The 17882-nt window shown below is 41.7% G+C and overlaps 1 protein-coding gene across 1 annotated transcript in view; it reads left to right on the forward strand.

Moving 5' to 3' along the window:
* The window catches only part of ADGRA3 (adhesion G protein-coupled receptor A3), an 82756-nt gene that overhangs the window by 60613 nt on the left and 4261 nt on the right, over nucleotides 1–17882 (forward strand). Inside the window, exons 15-17 of the mRNA XM_015568697.1 lie at nucleotides 4050–4174; nucleotides 5236–5359; nucleotides 16309–16454. Coding sequence (XP_015424183.1) covers nucleotides 4050–4174; nucleotides 5236–5359; nucleotides 16309–16454 — 395 coding nt within the window. The remainder of the gene's footprint in view (nucleotides 1–4049; nucleotides 4175–5235; nucleotides 5360–16308; nucleotides 16455–17882) is intronic.

Here is a 17882-nt window from a genome sequence, read left to right on the forward strand (position 1 = left end):
TGGGATCGAGTTTACAACCCATGCATGTGCCCTGACTGGGAATCTAACCATGACCTCCTGGTTTGTAGGTTGATGCTCAACTACTGCACCATGCTGGCTGGGCCAAAAACCTGTGTTCTTAATCACTTTGCTAAATCTTTCTAAAATCTTCTCATATTGGTATAAAAGAGCTTCCTCATCCCTTTTCACCTTTGAATATTATTTTATGTCTCTACCATAATTTATTTACATATTCCTCTATTTTGTTGGGTTCCAGTAATTTGCTTATACAGTATTATTTTGCACATTTAATAGAAAATCTGGAAGATAGATTCTCAAGTGGGATTCATAATCAAAAGGGGACCAATGCTTTAAATTGTGATCCTTGCTTTTGCATGTATCAGCATTCCTACATAGTAATCCATTGTATGCAAATACCCAGACTTGGGCATTCTGTTGATGGACATTTGGGTTGTTGCTAGGTTCTGACTATCAAGAAAACACTGCTATGATTATTCATGTACATGATTTTGGACAGGATGAAATAGTTGGATTGAAGCTATCCCTAACTTTAGCGTTAATAGATAATACCATACAGTTGACCAAAGTTGGTTGTACTGGTTTTCAGTCACACCTGTAATGAGAGTTTGAGTAGCCTCACATCCTTGCCAGTGCTTGGGATTCTAAGTCTTTAATTTTAGTCTTGGTGGCGGTATTATGATATATGATTGTGGTTTTACTTTGCCTTCCTCTGGTGACTAATGATGCTGAGCACCTCTTCATTTTCTTGTCAGTTTCGGGACCCCCTTTTGTGATGTTCTTGCCCAGATCTTGCCCTTTTTAAAAATTATCTTTGACCTTTTTTTTTAGTTTTATTGAGGTAAGATCGACATACAGCACTGTATACGTTTAAGGTGTGCCACCTAACGACTTGACTTGTATATGCTGTGATATGATTATGACAATAAATTTAGTTAACATCCATTATCTCATAGGGATTAAAAAAAAGAAAACTTGCTCTGGCCTGTTTTTCTCAGTGGTTAGAGCATTGACCTGTGGACCAAAGGGTCCCAGGTTCGATTTTGGCTAAGGACACATGTCTTGCTTGCAGGCTCCTACCAGGCCCTGCCCCACATTGGGGCTCATGCAGGAGGCAACCAATTGATGTGTTTCTCTCACATTGATGCTTCTCTCTGTCTTCCCCTCTCTCTTTTACTCTCTTTAAAAATCAATAGAAATACATCCTTGGATGAGGACTAACAAAAAAAAAAAAGAAGAAAATGTTTTTTTCCTTGTGGTAAGAAGTTTTAGAATTCACTCTCTTTGCAACTTTCAAGTAAACCATTCAGCAGTATTAACTATATTCATCATGTTACACATTACATTCCCGTACTTACTCGTTTTATAACGGGAAGTGGTACCTTTTGACCACCTTTATCCAATTCCCCACCTCCCACCCCTCTGCCTCCCATCTCTTTCTCTATGACAGCGGTTCTCAACCCGTGGGTTGCGACCCCTTTGGTGGTCGAACGACCCTTTCACAGGGGTCGCCTAAGACCATCCTGCATATCAGATATTTGCATTACGATTCATAACATTACAGTGATGAAGTAGCAACGAAAATAATTTTATGGTTGGGTTACAACATGAGGAACTGTATTTAAGGGGCCAGAAGGTTGAGAACCGCTGCTCTATGAGGTTTTGCTTGTTTTTGTTTTTTTATTCCACATATAAGTCTTGGCCTGTTTTTAATCTGGTTATCTGTTGTTTTCTTATTGACTTGCAGGGATTCTTGATATGGACTGTGAACAGGAACTTTTTTGTAGGATTTATGTGTTGTAGATATCTTCTCCTCATCCGTGCCTGATCAAATCCATTCAGGCTGCTGTAATGGAATCGCACAGATTAGGTAGTTTATAAACAACAGAAATTTATTTCCCAAAGCGCTGAGGGCTGGAGGTCCAAGATCAGGGTTCAGTGTCTAGTGAGGGCCCTCTTTTGGTGCTCACATGGTGGAAGGGACAGGAGTCTCTCTGGGGTCTCTCTATATGGGCAGTAACCCCATGTGTGAGGACTCCCCTCTCATGACCTAATCACCTCCCAAAGGCCCCACCTCCTAATATCATCGCATTGGTGGTTAGATCTCAACATATATGAATGGGGTGGGGAGCAAATGTTAAGCCTATGTATATGCCTTTATTCTTCTTCTCTCAATGTTTTCTTTTTATGGACAGAATTTCTTAATTTTCCTGAAGTTTTTTTTAATAGTTAGTGCTTTTTATGTTCTATTTAAGACATAATGATAGTCTCCTTTGTTTTCTTTAAGAAGCTTTAATGTGTTTTATCTTTCACATGTAGGTTCATGGTTCGACTGGAAAGGACTGTGTATGCTGTGATGTCAGGGGAGCAAAATCTTTAAATTATGCCTGTTTCTTAGGGGAAATATAAAAAGCAACATCGAAGTCAGTCTTTTTTTTTTACTTTTCTGATTTCAGATCTATTTTTAAATTTTAATGTATTGGCAAACTTTTTTGAATAATTCTTTATATTCTGACAGAATGTACCCTACTTTCTTCCATTGTTCAGATCCTGGTGAAATTAGAGGACTAGTGATTTATGCTTGTTATTGATATAATGCTAATGAACTCTTTAAAACTGCCAGTGAATTTATATAGTGATTCTCGGGCTAGAAGTAGCTTGAAAATAAAGAAATATTTATCCGTCAAGGAAACAAAGATTTTGAAGAACACTTCTTTCATTGATTTGTGTCCTTAATAATAATCTTTGTGATTTTTAACGTACTTTCAGGTGTTCTAATCCTGCTTAATGTCTGCAGACAGCTTTGCTTTTCACTCTGAGCTCAGTGTTTTCCTTGGACTTTGTACCCTATATGGAAGAGTGACTACGATCACCACTTAGTTTGGGGATGGACTGTGCCCTGTAAGCACTGGAGGCAGATGGACACTTCCTGTCCCATCACTGTGTTGCTAGTGTGACCGAAGGTCTCACTTTTCCTTCTCAGGGGTGTCTCCTAGTGGCCGTTTTTGGGCAGTGTATTTAGAAATGTTTTGCTTTTAGCATCACAGTCTGTATTTATTTACTAGTATAATTAAAAATGGTTTTGATTCAGATTTCTACGTGACTTCTCTTGTTTGAGATCTTAACATCTTTCCTATCCTAATCACGATTGTCTTAAATAGTTGTATAGTCTCAAGAATTGTGGGCCATCAAGATAGGCTTTTCTTCTTTTATTTGTTCTCTCTATACCAGAGGCTGGTAAACCCTGGCAAGCATTTGACCCACCAATTCAGTCTGGTGCTGTTGGTTTTAAATGCTGGAAAGCTCAGAGTGATTTGAAAACATTTAAATGGTCAGTGGTTTTAAGTACCCACACCATGGCCTTGGTTTGCCTCGTGGCATGCAAAGCCCCAAACATTCACTGTCCGGCCCGTTGTACTGTCCCCTGGTCAGCGTCTCCACAGGGCGTCTCTTGCATTTGGGCAGGTCGGTTTGCTGTGGCCACCGGGAATGGCCTCTGGAAGCCATGCCCACGGTGACCAGGGATGTAGCCCTTGTGTTTTCCTCCATTCGTCACTTTGAATTAGGAGTCACTGCCCTCTGTTTCAGAATCGTTACTTTCATGTACTATGTCACATTCATCTGGCTTTTGAGAAACACTTATTTCTGTTCAATGTAAATATTACAATCTATAATATATTTTGGGAATTCGATGCTTTGTCCAACATCTTATCAGATAATATCCAGCTACCTGTGTTGTTACTCTCTGCCAGGGACTTGGAAGGCATGTTCACACCCTCCTCTTGCCCTTACCCCAAATCTGCCAGACACTGGTGGCGTCTCTACTTGCAACTACCCCCAGATGCAGCAAGAAAGTGGTGATGTGTGTTGAACAGTTCCTAGCGGAAGGCAAAGCAGCCAGTGCCTGGAAGGAGCCTAGAGGCCAAATGCAGGGACCAGAGTTTTGTTATCAGTGTGTTTTCACAGGAGGAAATCTCAGAGGTTACGTGTCCGGAAGATCTCAGCTACAGTGATGCTTTCTTTCCCCTCAGGACCTGACGGGATCTGAACTCTACACCCAGGCCGCCAGCCTCCTGCACCCCGTGGTCTACACCACCGCCGTCATCCTTCTCCTGTGCCTGTTAGCGGTCATCGTCAGTTACATGTACCATCACAGGTGAGACATAAAGCCTGGCGAGTATAGGACTTTGATGGAGAGGAGTTTATTTTACATTTCACTAGGATAATACTGTCAGTTTTTGTGTCTTTTCTGCCATCTTTCCAGGGTAAGAACAGTTATTTTAGAATACATACAAGCTGTGTTCATTTCATGTAGTTTGTGACATAATTAGTACATGAGATGGTCAGTTTAGCTTTTACAGCCTCTAGTCAGTTTTATCTGGGAGAGAACGTGGCAGGTCTGCGAGGGAGGCTGGGAGGGGGGGCCGGGCAGCCACCAGGGGTGAGGTCAGGTGCAGGTTGTTACCTGGAGCCGTGTCTTCCAGAACCAGAATGGGGGGTTATTTCTGGTTTATGACTTTTTCTCTGTCCCGATATCCTTTATTTTATAGATGGCATTTTTAAGAATGTTTGTGGCATTTAAGCACGAGGTATGGTTTTTGTTCACTGGGGGCAGAGCTACAGAAACTTTGATGGTAGGAAACAGTGCACTGAAGGGATTTGCTAAGCAGCAACTCACCTTAGAAGAGGTTTTGATAGAATGTATTTTCCTATTCAAGCTGGACCTGCATGGCATTTCTTGACATTTAGTTAAGAAACAAAAGGAGGTTTTGATATTAAAATAAAAGAAAGAATGAAAGACTTCAGCATTTTATTAGGAAAGGCCAAGAAGAAAAGCACTGGGCAGGGGTAGGTCGGGGAAGTAGAGATTGGCACCTTGCAGAAATCGCTAGGAAGCAGACAAGTCATTCATCTGTCACAGACATTGGAAGTAACAAAAGCCCACATGTTTCTTATGATGGAGAATTTCTTTAGCCTTTAGTGGGGGCAGTAGTTCATTTATGACTTGTCTTTTTTAATGTGTAAAGTTAAATGTTAAGAAATGATATTGAGTTAAATGAGTTCTCAAAGTGTGTGTGTGTGTGTGTGTGTGTCTCTGTTGGTCTGATACATATGAAATTTGGTGTTTTAAGCTTGAAGTTTTGAAGGCAGGAAATGTAGCGTCCTGCTTCAAATGCACTAGCCTGGATATTAATATTTTCCTTTCTCTTTTAACAGTTTGATCAGAATCAGTCTCAAGGGCTGGCACATGCTTGTGAACTTGTGCTTCCATATTTTCCTGACCTGTGTGGTCTTTGTGGGAGGCATAACCCAAACCAGAAATGCCAGCGTTTGCCAAGCGGTAAGTCCGAGCAAAAAACTGAAATGGAAAAAAAGTGCTGCTATTAGAAAGTGTTTTCATATGTTTCATGAACTATAATAGGGAAAACGTTCCTTTATTTTTTTTTCTTTAGCTAATTTAAGTGGAATGGAATGTCTGTCCCTTAAACAGTTGCCAGCATGCTTTAGTTTTCGCTTGTCATTTCCTCAGGAGTAAATGACTGAAGGGTTTTGTCTCTGTAGCTTTAGGAATTCAGTGCTACTTGTTACATCTGTTATAATGCTGAGCATTTCATTTAAAATTTTTACCAAATCCTGACTTTGACTGAAGAAGAAGCAACGTTTTTTGACAGAAGGATTTTTAAAATTATTTTACTTGGCCCTAGCTGGTTTGGCTCAGTGGATAGAGTATCGGCCTGCAGACTGAAGGGTCATGGGTTTGATTCCAGTTAAGGGCACGTGCCCTTGTTGTGGACTTGACCCCCAGTAGGGGGCATGCAGGAGGCAGCCGATCAATGATTCTCATCATTGATGTTTCTCTCTCTCTCTCTCTCTCTGTCTCCCTTCTTCTCTGAAATCAATACAAATATATTTTTTTAAAAAATTATTTTATTCGTTGATGAAAACAATAGGAGTTAGAAAATGATTTAACTGTAAGATAAAACAAGATGCTTCTTAGGTGTGGTAAATATGAAGAATTAAAAAATATTCAACTTAATTTTAAATAATTGTTTATATGTAGCCAAAGAATTACATAGACTAGGGCAGGATGGGCAGGGGTACTGGAATGTGACCAGTCCCAGGTAAAGGAACATGCCTTATATGCATGACCTGGCCAGGACAATGGCCTATTCCAGGCACCAGCACACTGTGGGACACATAGGAGAGGTACTGGTTTCTGTCAGGAGAGCATCCAGGAAGGATCCCACAGTCTCCGAGGGGGTAACAGGAAGTAATCTCCATCCTGGTCCCAGTCCAGCAGTCACATCTGGACCAGTCAGTCACATCGGACGAGTTTCTCCTCCACAAATGGTTGTAAGATTTATATAAAAGTAAAGGATCAGCTGGGCTGGTGTTGCTCAGTGGTTGAGCCAGGAGGTCAGGGTTCAGTTCCCAGTCAGGGCACATTCCTGGGTTTTGGAACCCCCTGCAGCCAATCAGTGATTCTCTCATTATTGATGTTTCTGTCCTTCTCTCCCTCTCCTCTCCCTCTCTCTGAAATCAATAAAAACATTTTTTTAAAAGAAAGTAAAGGATCAAAGATAGCCAGGACACTTCTGAAGAAGAAGAGTAGAGTGGGGAGGTTGTCTGTCCTTCTAGTCATCAGAGCTAAGTAGGCTATTGTAATGAAACTAGCATTTGGTTTAGCGATCACTAACTTGACCAATGCTATGGAAGAGAGAGATCAGAAGCAGACCCGTGTGGAACTTTGTAGAAGACAGAGTTGCGAGCTTCGTCACTGGGTGAAGAGAGATAACTGTTCAGTAAAGGGAGCTAGGAAAGTCTAGTTGGAAAAAGGTGGACCTGGATCTATACCTCATGCCATATTTCACACAAACAAAACCTCACCTCTGAGTGTATTAAAAACTTACATGCCCAAGCCAAAATGTTAAAATTCACATTCGATGATATCACAATTTGGGGGATAAGGAGGGATTTCTTAAGTACGACACTAAGAAGGCATTGACTGGAAAAGAGATAAATTTGACTAATTTAAAAATAAGACCTTTTTTGGTTAAGATTTCTTAGCAAAAGTGAAAACACAAGACAGTGTTCTCAATACATACCACAGACAGCATTAGAATAAAAAATATATAATCAGTGAGGAGGCCAACACTGAAAGCCCAGTAGAACAAAATGACATGAGAGTAGGTAGGCATTTCGTAGAACTGTAAATGCCCAGGGCCAATATGCACATAAAGAGAAGTTCAGCACCATTGGTGGTCACGGAGATGCAAATGAAGATCACACTTAGTTAGCCTGCCTTTTCTGTGGGCAAAAATCAAGCCTGACACTGCCAGGCATTGAGCATGTGGATCCACGGGCTCTTTTTATCCATTGTGTGTGTAGGAATGTACCTGGGTGATTCTGGGAGTCTTTACCTTCTCAGGCTAGGCATTCACGTACCCTGGGGCATGGCAGTCCCACGCCTGGGCTGAGAGAGTAAGCTTGCCCATATGTAACTTTAGTGTGCATATGAGGATGCATGTGCATATGAATATTCATAGCAGCCCTATACACAGTAGCAGAAACCTGGAAGCAACCCAAATGCCTATCGCTGAGAGAGTGAATGAATAAACCGTGATATTATACGAGAGTCAATACTAATGGATTGCAGCAATGTGTAACTATGAATATGTCATAGTACCATAAATTACATTTCCTGTTATCTTTTTTTATAAAGATAAGGTAACTAAAATGAAATTACACTTTTAATGAAGTGTGCAATAAAACTGTCATAAAAGGAAAGCAAGGGGATGATAAACATACGATGTCAGGTGCTAGTTACCTTGGGTGATGGGGATCCTGTTTCAATATGGGTTTTTTGTCCAGGTCTTAACTTTTGTCTTGTTGGTAGATTCCTGAATACTTATTAACACATTGCAGACGGATCATGAGAATTCTTGCTTCATATTACACAGTGTTTTACAAAGTATCATCCTCTAAAAAGGTATTAGTTTGTAAGAACATGTAATAAATAACTTCAAAATGCAATGGGTATTTAATTTTAAAGCATGCCTTTAACATATATGTAAAATGTGTTTTGTACTCATTCAATAGAAACTTATCTGACCACTGGGTAAAGCTAGCAATATATATATATATATGTGTATATATATATGTATGTATGTATATATAGTTAACACCTTGGAAACCAGTTGTTATATATATATGCCTAATATGCAAATTGTCCCTGCGGGAGTTCAACCGGGAGACCGGTCATTGACTATGATGTGTGCTGACCACCAGGGGGCAGTGCGGAATGAAGGAAGGCCCCAGCCAGCAGCCAGAAGGAAGGCCTCGATCAGCCCTGATCACTGGCCAGGCCTAGGGACCCTACTCATTCATGAATTTTGTGCACTGGGCCTCTAGTAACTACATAAATGACTAAATGAAGGCAGGCCATACTTGGTCCAATCATTAACATGTGCCATGAACCTAAAGGCAGATTATTTATCCAATCGTGTATATCTGAGATGTCATTTAAAATGTAAGTGTAGCCGAGACTGGTTTGGCTCAGTGGATAGAGCGTCGGCTTGCGGACTGAAGGGTCCCAGGTTCGATTCCGGTCAAGGGCATGTACATGGGTTGCGGGCACATCCCCAGTGGGGGATGTGCAGGAGGCAGCTGATCGATGTTCCTCTCTCATCGATATTTCTGCCTCTCTATCTCTCTCCTTTCCTCTCTGTAAAAAATCAATAAAATATATATAAAAAAAAAATGTAAGTGTAGCCTGGCCATCGTGGCTCAGTGATTGAGCATTGACCTATGAACCAGGAGGTCATGGTTTGATTCCCAGTCAGAGCATATGTCTGGATTGTGGGCTTGATCCCCAGTGTGGGGTGTGCAGGAGGCAGCCAATCAATGATTCTCTTCATCATTAATGTTTCTCTCTCTCCCTCTCCCTTTCTCTCTAAAATCAATAAAAATATATTTTAAAAAATAAAATACTAGTATTTAAAATGTGAGTCTGGACAATATAAGAAGTGTTGAGAGGATTCAATGACTAGAGTACAGGGCATACAGTAAGTGCTCAGTAGATGCTAGCTCTTACTATTACTGTTATTATTGATGAAATTGCCTCTCAGCTATGCAGAGCATTTCCCTGTTTTAGGCTATTACTGTAACTTGAAAACAACCTTGTTTGGAGCCCCTTAGAAGTCAGGCGATGGGTCTCACTCAGGTCAATAGTACAACTTAGCCTTTCCCTCCTCACAGGCTCACTGCACTTACCGTCCTGGTCTCAGTTTACTGTTACTGGTCTAGAGTCACTTCCTTCACCTCCCTCATCCTCCTGTGGAGCTTATTAAAATTCCATGGTGCCTACAAAACCCTGTAGCTGGCTGGTGTTTGCTTACTCACTGTCCTGGCCTCTGAGCTCTGCAGGGGCAGAAATCACATCGATTTGACCTAAGGATCAGCCCGGGACTTGACCACAGTAGGTGCTTAGCAAATATTTGTTGGGTGAGGGAACAAAAGGCCTCTGTTTGCAAATAGTAGAAATCATCCACCCCTGGAGCGGTTTTGAGCATGAACTATTAGGGGAGTACTTAGCACACCGTGATAGTAATCAGTTATTGAAAAATATTCGTTTTCTTGAAGCAGGCACATGCATTGAGTTCCCTAAGGACGGCAATAGAAAAAAAACAACAACACATTGTAAACATGGCTGCCATTCATTGTCCTGAAGGGTGTTTTCTACCATTGGTAGAAAGAAAAGGAGGACAATTGCTGGCCAATGTCCATTTGCTAAAGATCTCTATGAAAAGGGAAAGGCAAGTCTGTGTCTGTTTCCACATGTCCTTCTGTTTTCACAAAGTCCTCCCCTTTTCTGAAAGACATGGCCTCACTTGTTTCTGACTCGGACATGATTGGCTGCACTGGCCTAATGCAATCTGTACTTAATTCCGTTGGTAGCCTGCTGAGAGGGGAGTGGTAAATGCAGAAAGTAGCCACCTAGGATGACAGGTACTAGCAGGTAGGTTCTAATTCGGTGACTTCTAGAACAGCCAGTATGGCTAGTCATATAACCCAGTTGGGGCTCTATGTTTCTTCTCGAACACAATGGATTGGGAGCATTAAGGTTCTTCCATCTCTAAAACTAAACTCTAACATGGACACATTTCACGTGTTTGATATGTGCACATCATCAGTGTAGTTTTGTCTTCCTTGTCTTCCTTTTAGAGCTCACCTATTTTATGGACAGTGTGAGCAGGTTCTAATACAGTTCCCACCCACAAGGATTGAAAACAATCAGGTATTTACCACTGTGGTTCCAAGTCAGTTCCAGGTGGTACCTTGGGTACTTAGAACCTGTAACTCCCTTTTGCCAGAGGAGCCGAATGAGTGATGATAGAGTAACAGGGGCTGTTGACTGCAGGTTGGAAGGGATCGAGGCTCTGGGTCACGACCCACCACCAAATAATTGCTTCATCGTTAATTTTCTGGTCCCTGGTTTCCTTAGCTTGCAGTGAAAGGATTTGGCTGGTACTCATTTAAGTGACCTTGTTGCTCTACCACTTCATGATTTAATCAACTAAATATAGTGCCAGCTGACCTTCTCCGGTGTCCTTTAATATCTGTTATCCAGCAGACTGCTGCAATGGCATGGAAGGTGCACTGGGAGAAGTTTAGTCAGGGAGTAGTACGAGCTTTTGACTTGCCAACTGCTGCAAAATGTGTTATCTTAACTTTCAGATATTAACCCTAGACCACACTTCTTGTTCATCTATAATAATCTGTAATAATAATCTATAATAATAAAAGTATAATATGCTAATTAGACTGGACATCCTTCCAGATGACCTTCCGGATGAAGCCAGGGCTGCGAGGGAAGCCCGGGTCCTGGGTACCTGCCAGTGGCCGGAGGGAAGCCCAGGTCCCGGGTGCCAGAGAGAAGCCAGTGCTGGCAGCCAGGGGAAGGAAGGCCTACTCTTGCTCGAATTTCGTGCATCAGGCCTCTAGTCTAAACTAATAAAAGGGTAACGTGCTAACTAGACCGGATGTCTTCTGACAAAGCCACGGTGGCAGGGGGCGAGGAAGAGGCGGTTAGGGGCGATCAGGCCGGCAGGGACGAGCAGTTAGGGGTGATCAGGCCAGCAGGCAGAGATGGTTAGAGGCTATCAGGCAGGCAGAGGCAGTTAGGGGTGATCAGGCAGGAAGAGTAGTTAGGGGCAATCAGACAGGCAGGGGAGCAGTTAGGGGCATCGGGCAGGCAGGCAAAGAGGTTAGGTTAGGGGCAATCAGGTAGGCAGGCAGAGTGGTTAGGGGTGATCAGGCAGGCAGGCAGGTGAGCGGTTAGGAGCCAGTGGTCCCAGATTGTGAGAGGGATGTCCAGCTGCCAGTTTAGTCAGACATCCCTCGAGGGTTCCTGGATTGGAGAGACTGCAGGCCGGGCTGAGGGACCCCTTCCCCTGCATGAATTTCGTGCACCAGGCCTCTAGTATATTTTGTAAGTACAGAAGTAAAGTCTAAGAGATTGAACTGACTTGCCCCAAATCACTGGGGCTATTGGGTGGCAGAGGAATAATTTAAATGCCAGTCTCCAACTCTGGGCGTCCCTCATTCCCATCACTGTGCTTTCCTATTCAGTGAGGACCAGCACGGCATAATGGCAGGGTGTGGGCTTTGGAAACCACCAGGCTTGGGTTTGAATTGTGGCCCTCCCTCTGACCTTGTGACCTCTGGTGGGTGAATGATTGAACTTCTTTCAGACTCAGCCTCCTTGTCTGTAACTCAAGTTCATTATGACTAACTGAATGGTGGTGCTGGGAGTATAAAATAGAAGCATGTACATAATTGTCTAATACAATGTTGGGCACATAGCAAGCATTCAGTAGTGGAAGCTGTTAGTATTTTAATGTTTGTATGTATTCATATATGATTATGTGAATATTAAACATTGCTTTTGCACACTTGCTATGCACACTGCTATATCTTAGGGTTTTTGGTGGTTAAGAGTATGATCGTTATAATTTCTGATATCCAATATAGGAGAGTGTATGGTTACATACCTATATATTCAGTACAGTTCTTTAGGATAATGAATTAATATCCATTTTGCAGCATTAGAAATTGATGTCCTGAAGTAAGGTGATGTAAGTGATCATCTGTTGCATTTAATATCATTTACATGTCTATGAATTAGATTACCTATTGCCAAAGCATTTACAAACTTTTCACTTGTATTTCTGGTTTATTTGGGAGAAATTGTGATAGAGTTGTATTTGAAGTGTAGGTGGATATCTGATGGGGAGTACAATAGGAAGTACCTCATTCCAAAAGCTGAGAGTGCCCTCTCTACTAGATCTCACTTCCTATTCTCTTCTGGTTCCTGTGGAACGTTTGGTGATTTGCTTATTTGACTCATGACATCAAATGACTAAATTTCCACTACTGGTCATAATTGTTTAACAGAAAGGGTTGGTATCTTTTAAATATGAACAAGTCAGAAATCTAAAGGTTGAGTTTTCCCTCTTAGATCTAAAACAAGAAAATTCTTCTGTATCAGTAAGTCTGTTTTTTGTTTTTGTTTTATTTCTTTATTTTATTTTTTAGATTCCACATATCAGTGAAATCATAGAGTATTTGTCTTTCTCTGACTTATTTTACTTAACCAAATACCCTCTAGGTCTGCTCATGTAGCAAATAACAAGGTTTAAATTTTTTTTTCTATGGCTGAAGACTATTACATTGTGTATGCATATATGCATATATTGAATTGTATATATTTTAATATTATTAGAGTACAATAATATTCTAATATATATACAAATACATACATTCCCTCCCCCCACACACACACACACATCTTTACCCATTCATCTATTGATGGACACATGGGTTGCTTCCATATCTTGGCTATTATAAATAATGTGGAGTGAACACAGGGGTGCATAAATATCTTCAAATTAGTGTTTTCATTTTCATTGAATAAACACCCAGAAGTGGAATTATTGGATCATATATTATAGTAGTTTATAGTTGTATAGTAGTTTTAATTTTTTTGAGGAAACACATACTGTTTTCGATAGTAGTTGCATCAGTCTGTATTCCCACTAACAGTGTCAGAAGGTTTTATTTCTCCACATCCTCACCAGTACTTGTTATTTTATTGTCATTTTGAGAGTAGCCATTTTTCACAGGTTTGAGATGCTATCTCATTGTGATTTTGATCTACATTTCCCCGATGATTAGTGACGTGGAGCATCTTTTCATGTGCCCATTGGCTATCTGCATGTCTTCTTTGGAAAAATGTCTGTTTAAGTCTTCTGCCCATTTTTTAATTGGTTGGTTATTGTTTTTTGATATTAAGTTGTATAATTTCTCTATATAGTTCGGAAATGAACCCCTGATTGAACTTGCAAATATCTTCTCCCATTCAGTAGGTGCCTTGTGTTTTGTTGATGGTTTGCCTCCTGTGCAAAGGCTGTTTAGTTTGGTATAGTCTCATCTGTGCAGTTTTGCTTTTGTTGCTGTTGGCTGAAGAGACTATTTGGTAAGACTGATAAAGAATTGCTTGCAGCCTATATTTTCTCTTAGAAGGTTTATGGTTTCAGGTCTTTAATCCACTTTGGTTCTGTATGTGGTATAAGATAATGGTCCAGTTTAATATTTTGCATGCAGCTGTTCAGTTTTTCTAACACCATTTGTTGAATAGACTGTCTTTTCCCCACAGTATATTTTTGCCTCTGTTGTCATAGATTAATTGACCAGATAGACATAGGTTTGTCCCTGGGCTCTGTGTTCAATTCCATTGATCTATATGTTGGTTTCCATCCCAGTACCATACTGTTTTGATTACTATACCATTGTAGTATAGTTTGAAATCAGGGATAGTGATACCTCCAGTTTTGCTCTTCTTTCTCAAGATTGCTATGGCTATTCAGGGTCTTTTATGCTTCCATAGAAATTTTAGAAACTTTTAGGAAACAAATTGGTAGTTACCAGAGAGGGAGGGGTTTGGGGGCAGTCAAAATAGGTGAAGGGGATGAAGAGGCACAAACTTTCAGGTATCAAATAAGCAAGCCATGGGGATGTAATGTACAGTACAGGTAATGTAGTGAATGCCATAATAACTCTGTACGGAAGAATATGCTAACTAGACTTATCGGGGGGATCATTTATAAATGTGTATAAATATCAAGTCACTGGAATGTACACCTGAAACAAATAGGATATTGTACATCAATTATACGTCAGTAAAAAAGAGGTTCCCGTCTTGCACCCCCTGGGTTAAAAATCTTTTTACCTGCTGTTTTTTAACTTATTACTTTACAGCCTTTATTACTTTACATCCCTTATTACTTGACAGTCTCATTCTTTCGACCTCTGCACCAGAGAAAACTCCAGCTACAGTAGCTGCTGCCATTTCAGTGTCAGCGATTTATCTTGAAGGTGTTGGTTCCTGTGGACCAAATTCACTTATGCTATTTTTACTTGCAATATTTGGGGGGGCTCCAGGTAACTCAGAGTGCCATGTCATGCTTCTTATTCCCCTTCTATCTGTAAATTTTGCTTTTACAGTGCAGTCAGTGAAGCCAGCGTGCACCAAGGAGCCACTTTGCTCCTTAGCAGGAATATATCTGACTTTTCTCCTCTGGCCACGCTGGACCCACCCTCAGCACTTTCCAGTCCTCGCAAGGACACTGACCACCCCAGTTTGTTGCCCTGCAAAAGAATCCCTGAGCACTCATGCCTCCACGTTTCACTTGCAGAGGGCTTCTCGTTAAAAGGAACTTCGGACAGCGGTCTAAATGCTCCTGTGATTAACCTAGGTTGGATAACGTCAATCAAGTTGATTTTCTTGAGATTGGAGAGCCATCCTTTTAGAATGAAATATTTTTTTCTTGGAGATTGTTAGTAATAGGATTTTATCTGTAATAGTTTTATAAGAAGAAATGATCAAAGAGATAGTAAGTAATTAGTCTGATAAGAAAGCTGAATTATTTCCTTGATGCTTCAATGACACATGCATTTATTTTTCTTAAAATAGATTTTAAAACTCTTAGCCTCATAGAAATCTTCATTTAAAATTGTATCCTTAACTACGGTTGGTTCAAATACAGGTCATATGATAAACATGCCCCGCATTATCTCCCTTGAAGAAGCTCAGTGTAATAATTTACATGGTTTATCCACTCTTTTTAATATTGATTTTATTGATATAAGGGAAAAAGGGAGAGGGAGAGAGAAATAGAAATATCAATGATGAGAGAGAATCATTGATCCACTGCCTCTTGCACTCCCCCTGCTGAGAAGCGAGTCTACAACCCAGGCATGTGCCCTGACGGATTCGAACTGTGACCTTCTGGTTCCTAGGTCAGTGATCAGCTACTGAGCAACATCGGCTGGGCCAGTTATCCACTCTTTACTGAACACGTATTATGTTCTAGATATTGCCTATTAAATCCCTACAAAAACCCTAGGGATAATTTTGATAATCCCCCCACTGTTCAAGAGAAGAAAGTTACTTTCAGACAAGTAGCATCTTCTTAAAGACACATCCCTAATAAATAATAATACAAATACAGGTCTTTTTTGTTATTGATTGCTCCTCATGTGCCAGGCAGTGTGTTAAATACTTCCTGTCACATTGAATGGAAACCACAGTACTTTCATGTTATTCTCAGTTTACAAATGAGGAAAACAATGCTTGTGATGTCATGTGACTTGCTACGGTGTCAGGGCAGATAAGGGGAGGATCAGATCTCATCCTCCTAACCAGCAATCTGCGATACTGCTCTCCCACCATGGTTGTGTCCAAAAGCTCTGAATTAGAACTGGGGTCTCTTACTCGAAAGCTTATTTTGTGAGTTTTGACTTTGCCCTCTAGATAGTGACCTTGCCCTCTCTATTACTCCTTAACATGGGCTACAGAAACAGAACTCTCATTTATAACCTTGCATCTCTGAGAAGCATGCCTTTGATTTATAGTTGCTGGGTAACCAATTCCGGGGTCTATCAAGGGTCACCTTGGGTATCAGGTGTAGTTTGTGGCGCCCTCGATCCAGCTGTTAACATGTCATCAGACCTCATCCTCTCTAATAGGCAGTTAAAGGGCTTTCTTAGTTTCATTCGCAGGCAAAGGAGTCGACCATTAGCCCTCACCTTCATACTGTTTGTGAACCAGATTTTTGGAAGCTACTCACCAATCATTTTGATAAACCTTGCCAGTGGCTACTATGCTTTATGACTGAATCGGGGATTGTTTTCCTTTAGTTTATGTGTGTGTTTCAATCTTCTTTCTAGGTTGGAATTCTCCTTCATTATTCCACCCTTGCCACAGTGCTGTGGGTGGGAGTGACAGCTCGCAATATCTACAAGCAGGTCACGAGGAAAGCGAAAAGATGCCAGGATCCCGATGAACTGCCTCCGCCACCCAGACCCATGCTCAGGTACCGATACCTCTGTTCACTGAACAGTGTTAACCGTTACGTTTAGTGAAGCATCATCATAACAACATTGCTGAGTGAAGTTTGGAAAATAGAAGAATGGACTTGGAGGCTGGGCTTCCTGAGTTGGAGTACTGGCTGGGCCCCTTCCAGCCAGGAGTCCTTCATGAAGTTCTCACCCTCTTGGGGCCTTTCTGGCTCATCTATAAGGTGGGGTGGTTGCAAAGCAGAGCTGTTGTGCGGAAGAAATGAGTTCATGGGTAAATGGCAGCTGGTTTTATTTTCCTGGGGTCAGGTCACAGATTTTACACTGCTCAAATATGCATCAGTTTTATTATTCTTTGCAAAAGACAGAATAGTGTTGGAGTTATGCCCTTTTTACTCATTATCATAAAAAAGTTGTCAGTGGGTCATCGTGCTTGATAAGTAAAAATCGATCAATGTCTCTGAGATTGTTAAGTGCCGGGTTTGTATGTGACTGAGAGAAACTCTCCCGCCACGAGGAGCTTATATATATCCTTTGAGGAGATAGCATGGGAGGGACTGACTGGTGACTGTGAAGAACTGCTGTGGAGCCCTGACAAGTGTTCTCAGTGGTTAGAGCGTTGGCCTGAAAACCGAAGGGTCGCTGGTTCGATTCCTGGTCAAGGACACGTACCTCAGATGCGGGTTTGCTCCCCGGCCCTAGTCAGGGAGTGTGCAGGAGGTAACCAATCAACGTATCTCTCTCACACTGATGCTTCTTTCTCTTCCCCCCCCTCCCTTCCACTCCTTTTCAATGGAAAAATATATCCTCGGGTGAGGATTAACAGCAACAACAAAAAACCTGCCTTGGAGATGTATTTTCTGAAAGTGCAAACCAAGCAGCTATGAGCGGGGCAGGAGGGGCTATTATTAATGGTTAGACACTGGCATGGGCCTTCATGAGTCATTAGAGCAGAGGGTGGAGGTGGCACTTCAGATACAGGATCAGGTGGTGAGCCAAGGGACTCGAGTGCACTGTGGCTACAGCCCCAGTGAGTGGTGGAGAGGAGCAGGAGTTCAGGATGATGCTGAGCTTCAGGCTTCTGGGTGCCCTGGTGACATGTGGGAGCACTGAGGATTTTACATGAGGGCAGCACCATGTATTGGCCTGGAATATGAATTGGAATGCCTGAGAATGAAGAAGTCCGCCTAGGGCATTAGGGGGTCCCCTGGGGGCTGATGGTGACATTAGTGACATGGGGAATAGGGAGAGGACACCTGTTCAAGAGACTCCAGGCAGCTTCTCTAGGGTTGATGACCTGGATTTGAGAGGTGTGTGAGGAGGAGGTGACAAAGATGGCTGCAAATGTCTACTTCAATGAGCGAGGCTGCCAGCAAGTGGCACTTCCGTCAAGTGAGGAAGTCATGTAAGAGAGTAAATGGGGGAGGGTGGGGAGGGTGGGGAGC

The sequence above is a fragment of the Myotis davidii genome, unplaced genomic scaffold, assembly GCF_000327345.1.
Source record: "Myotis davidii unplaced genomic scaffold, ASM32734v1 scaffold743, whole genome shotgun sequence".
In the NCBI taxonomy this organism is placed as follows: domain Eukaryota; kingdom Metazoa; phylum Chordata; class Mammalia; order Chiroptera; family Vespertilionidae; genus Myotis; species Myotis davidii.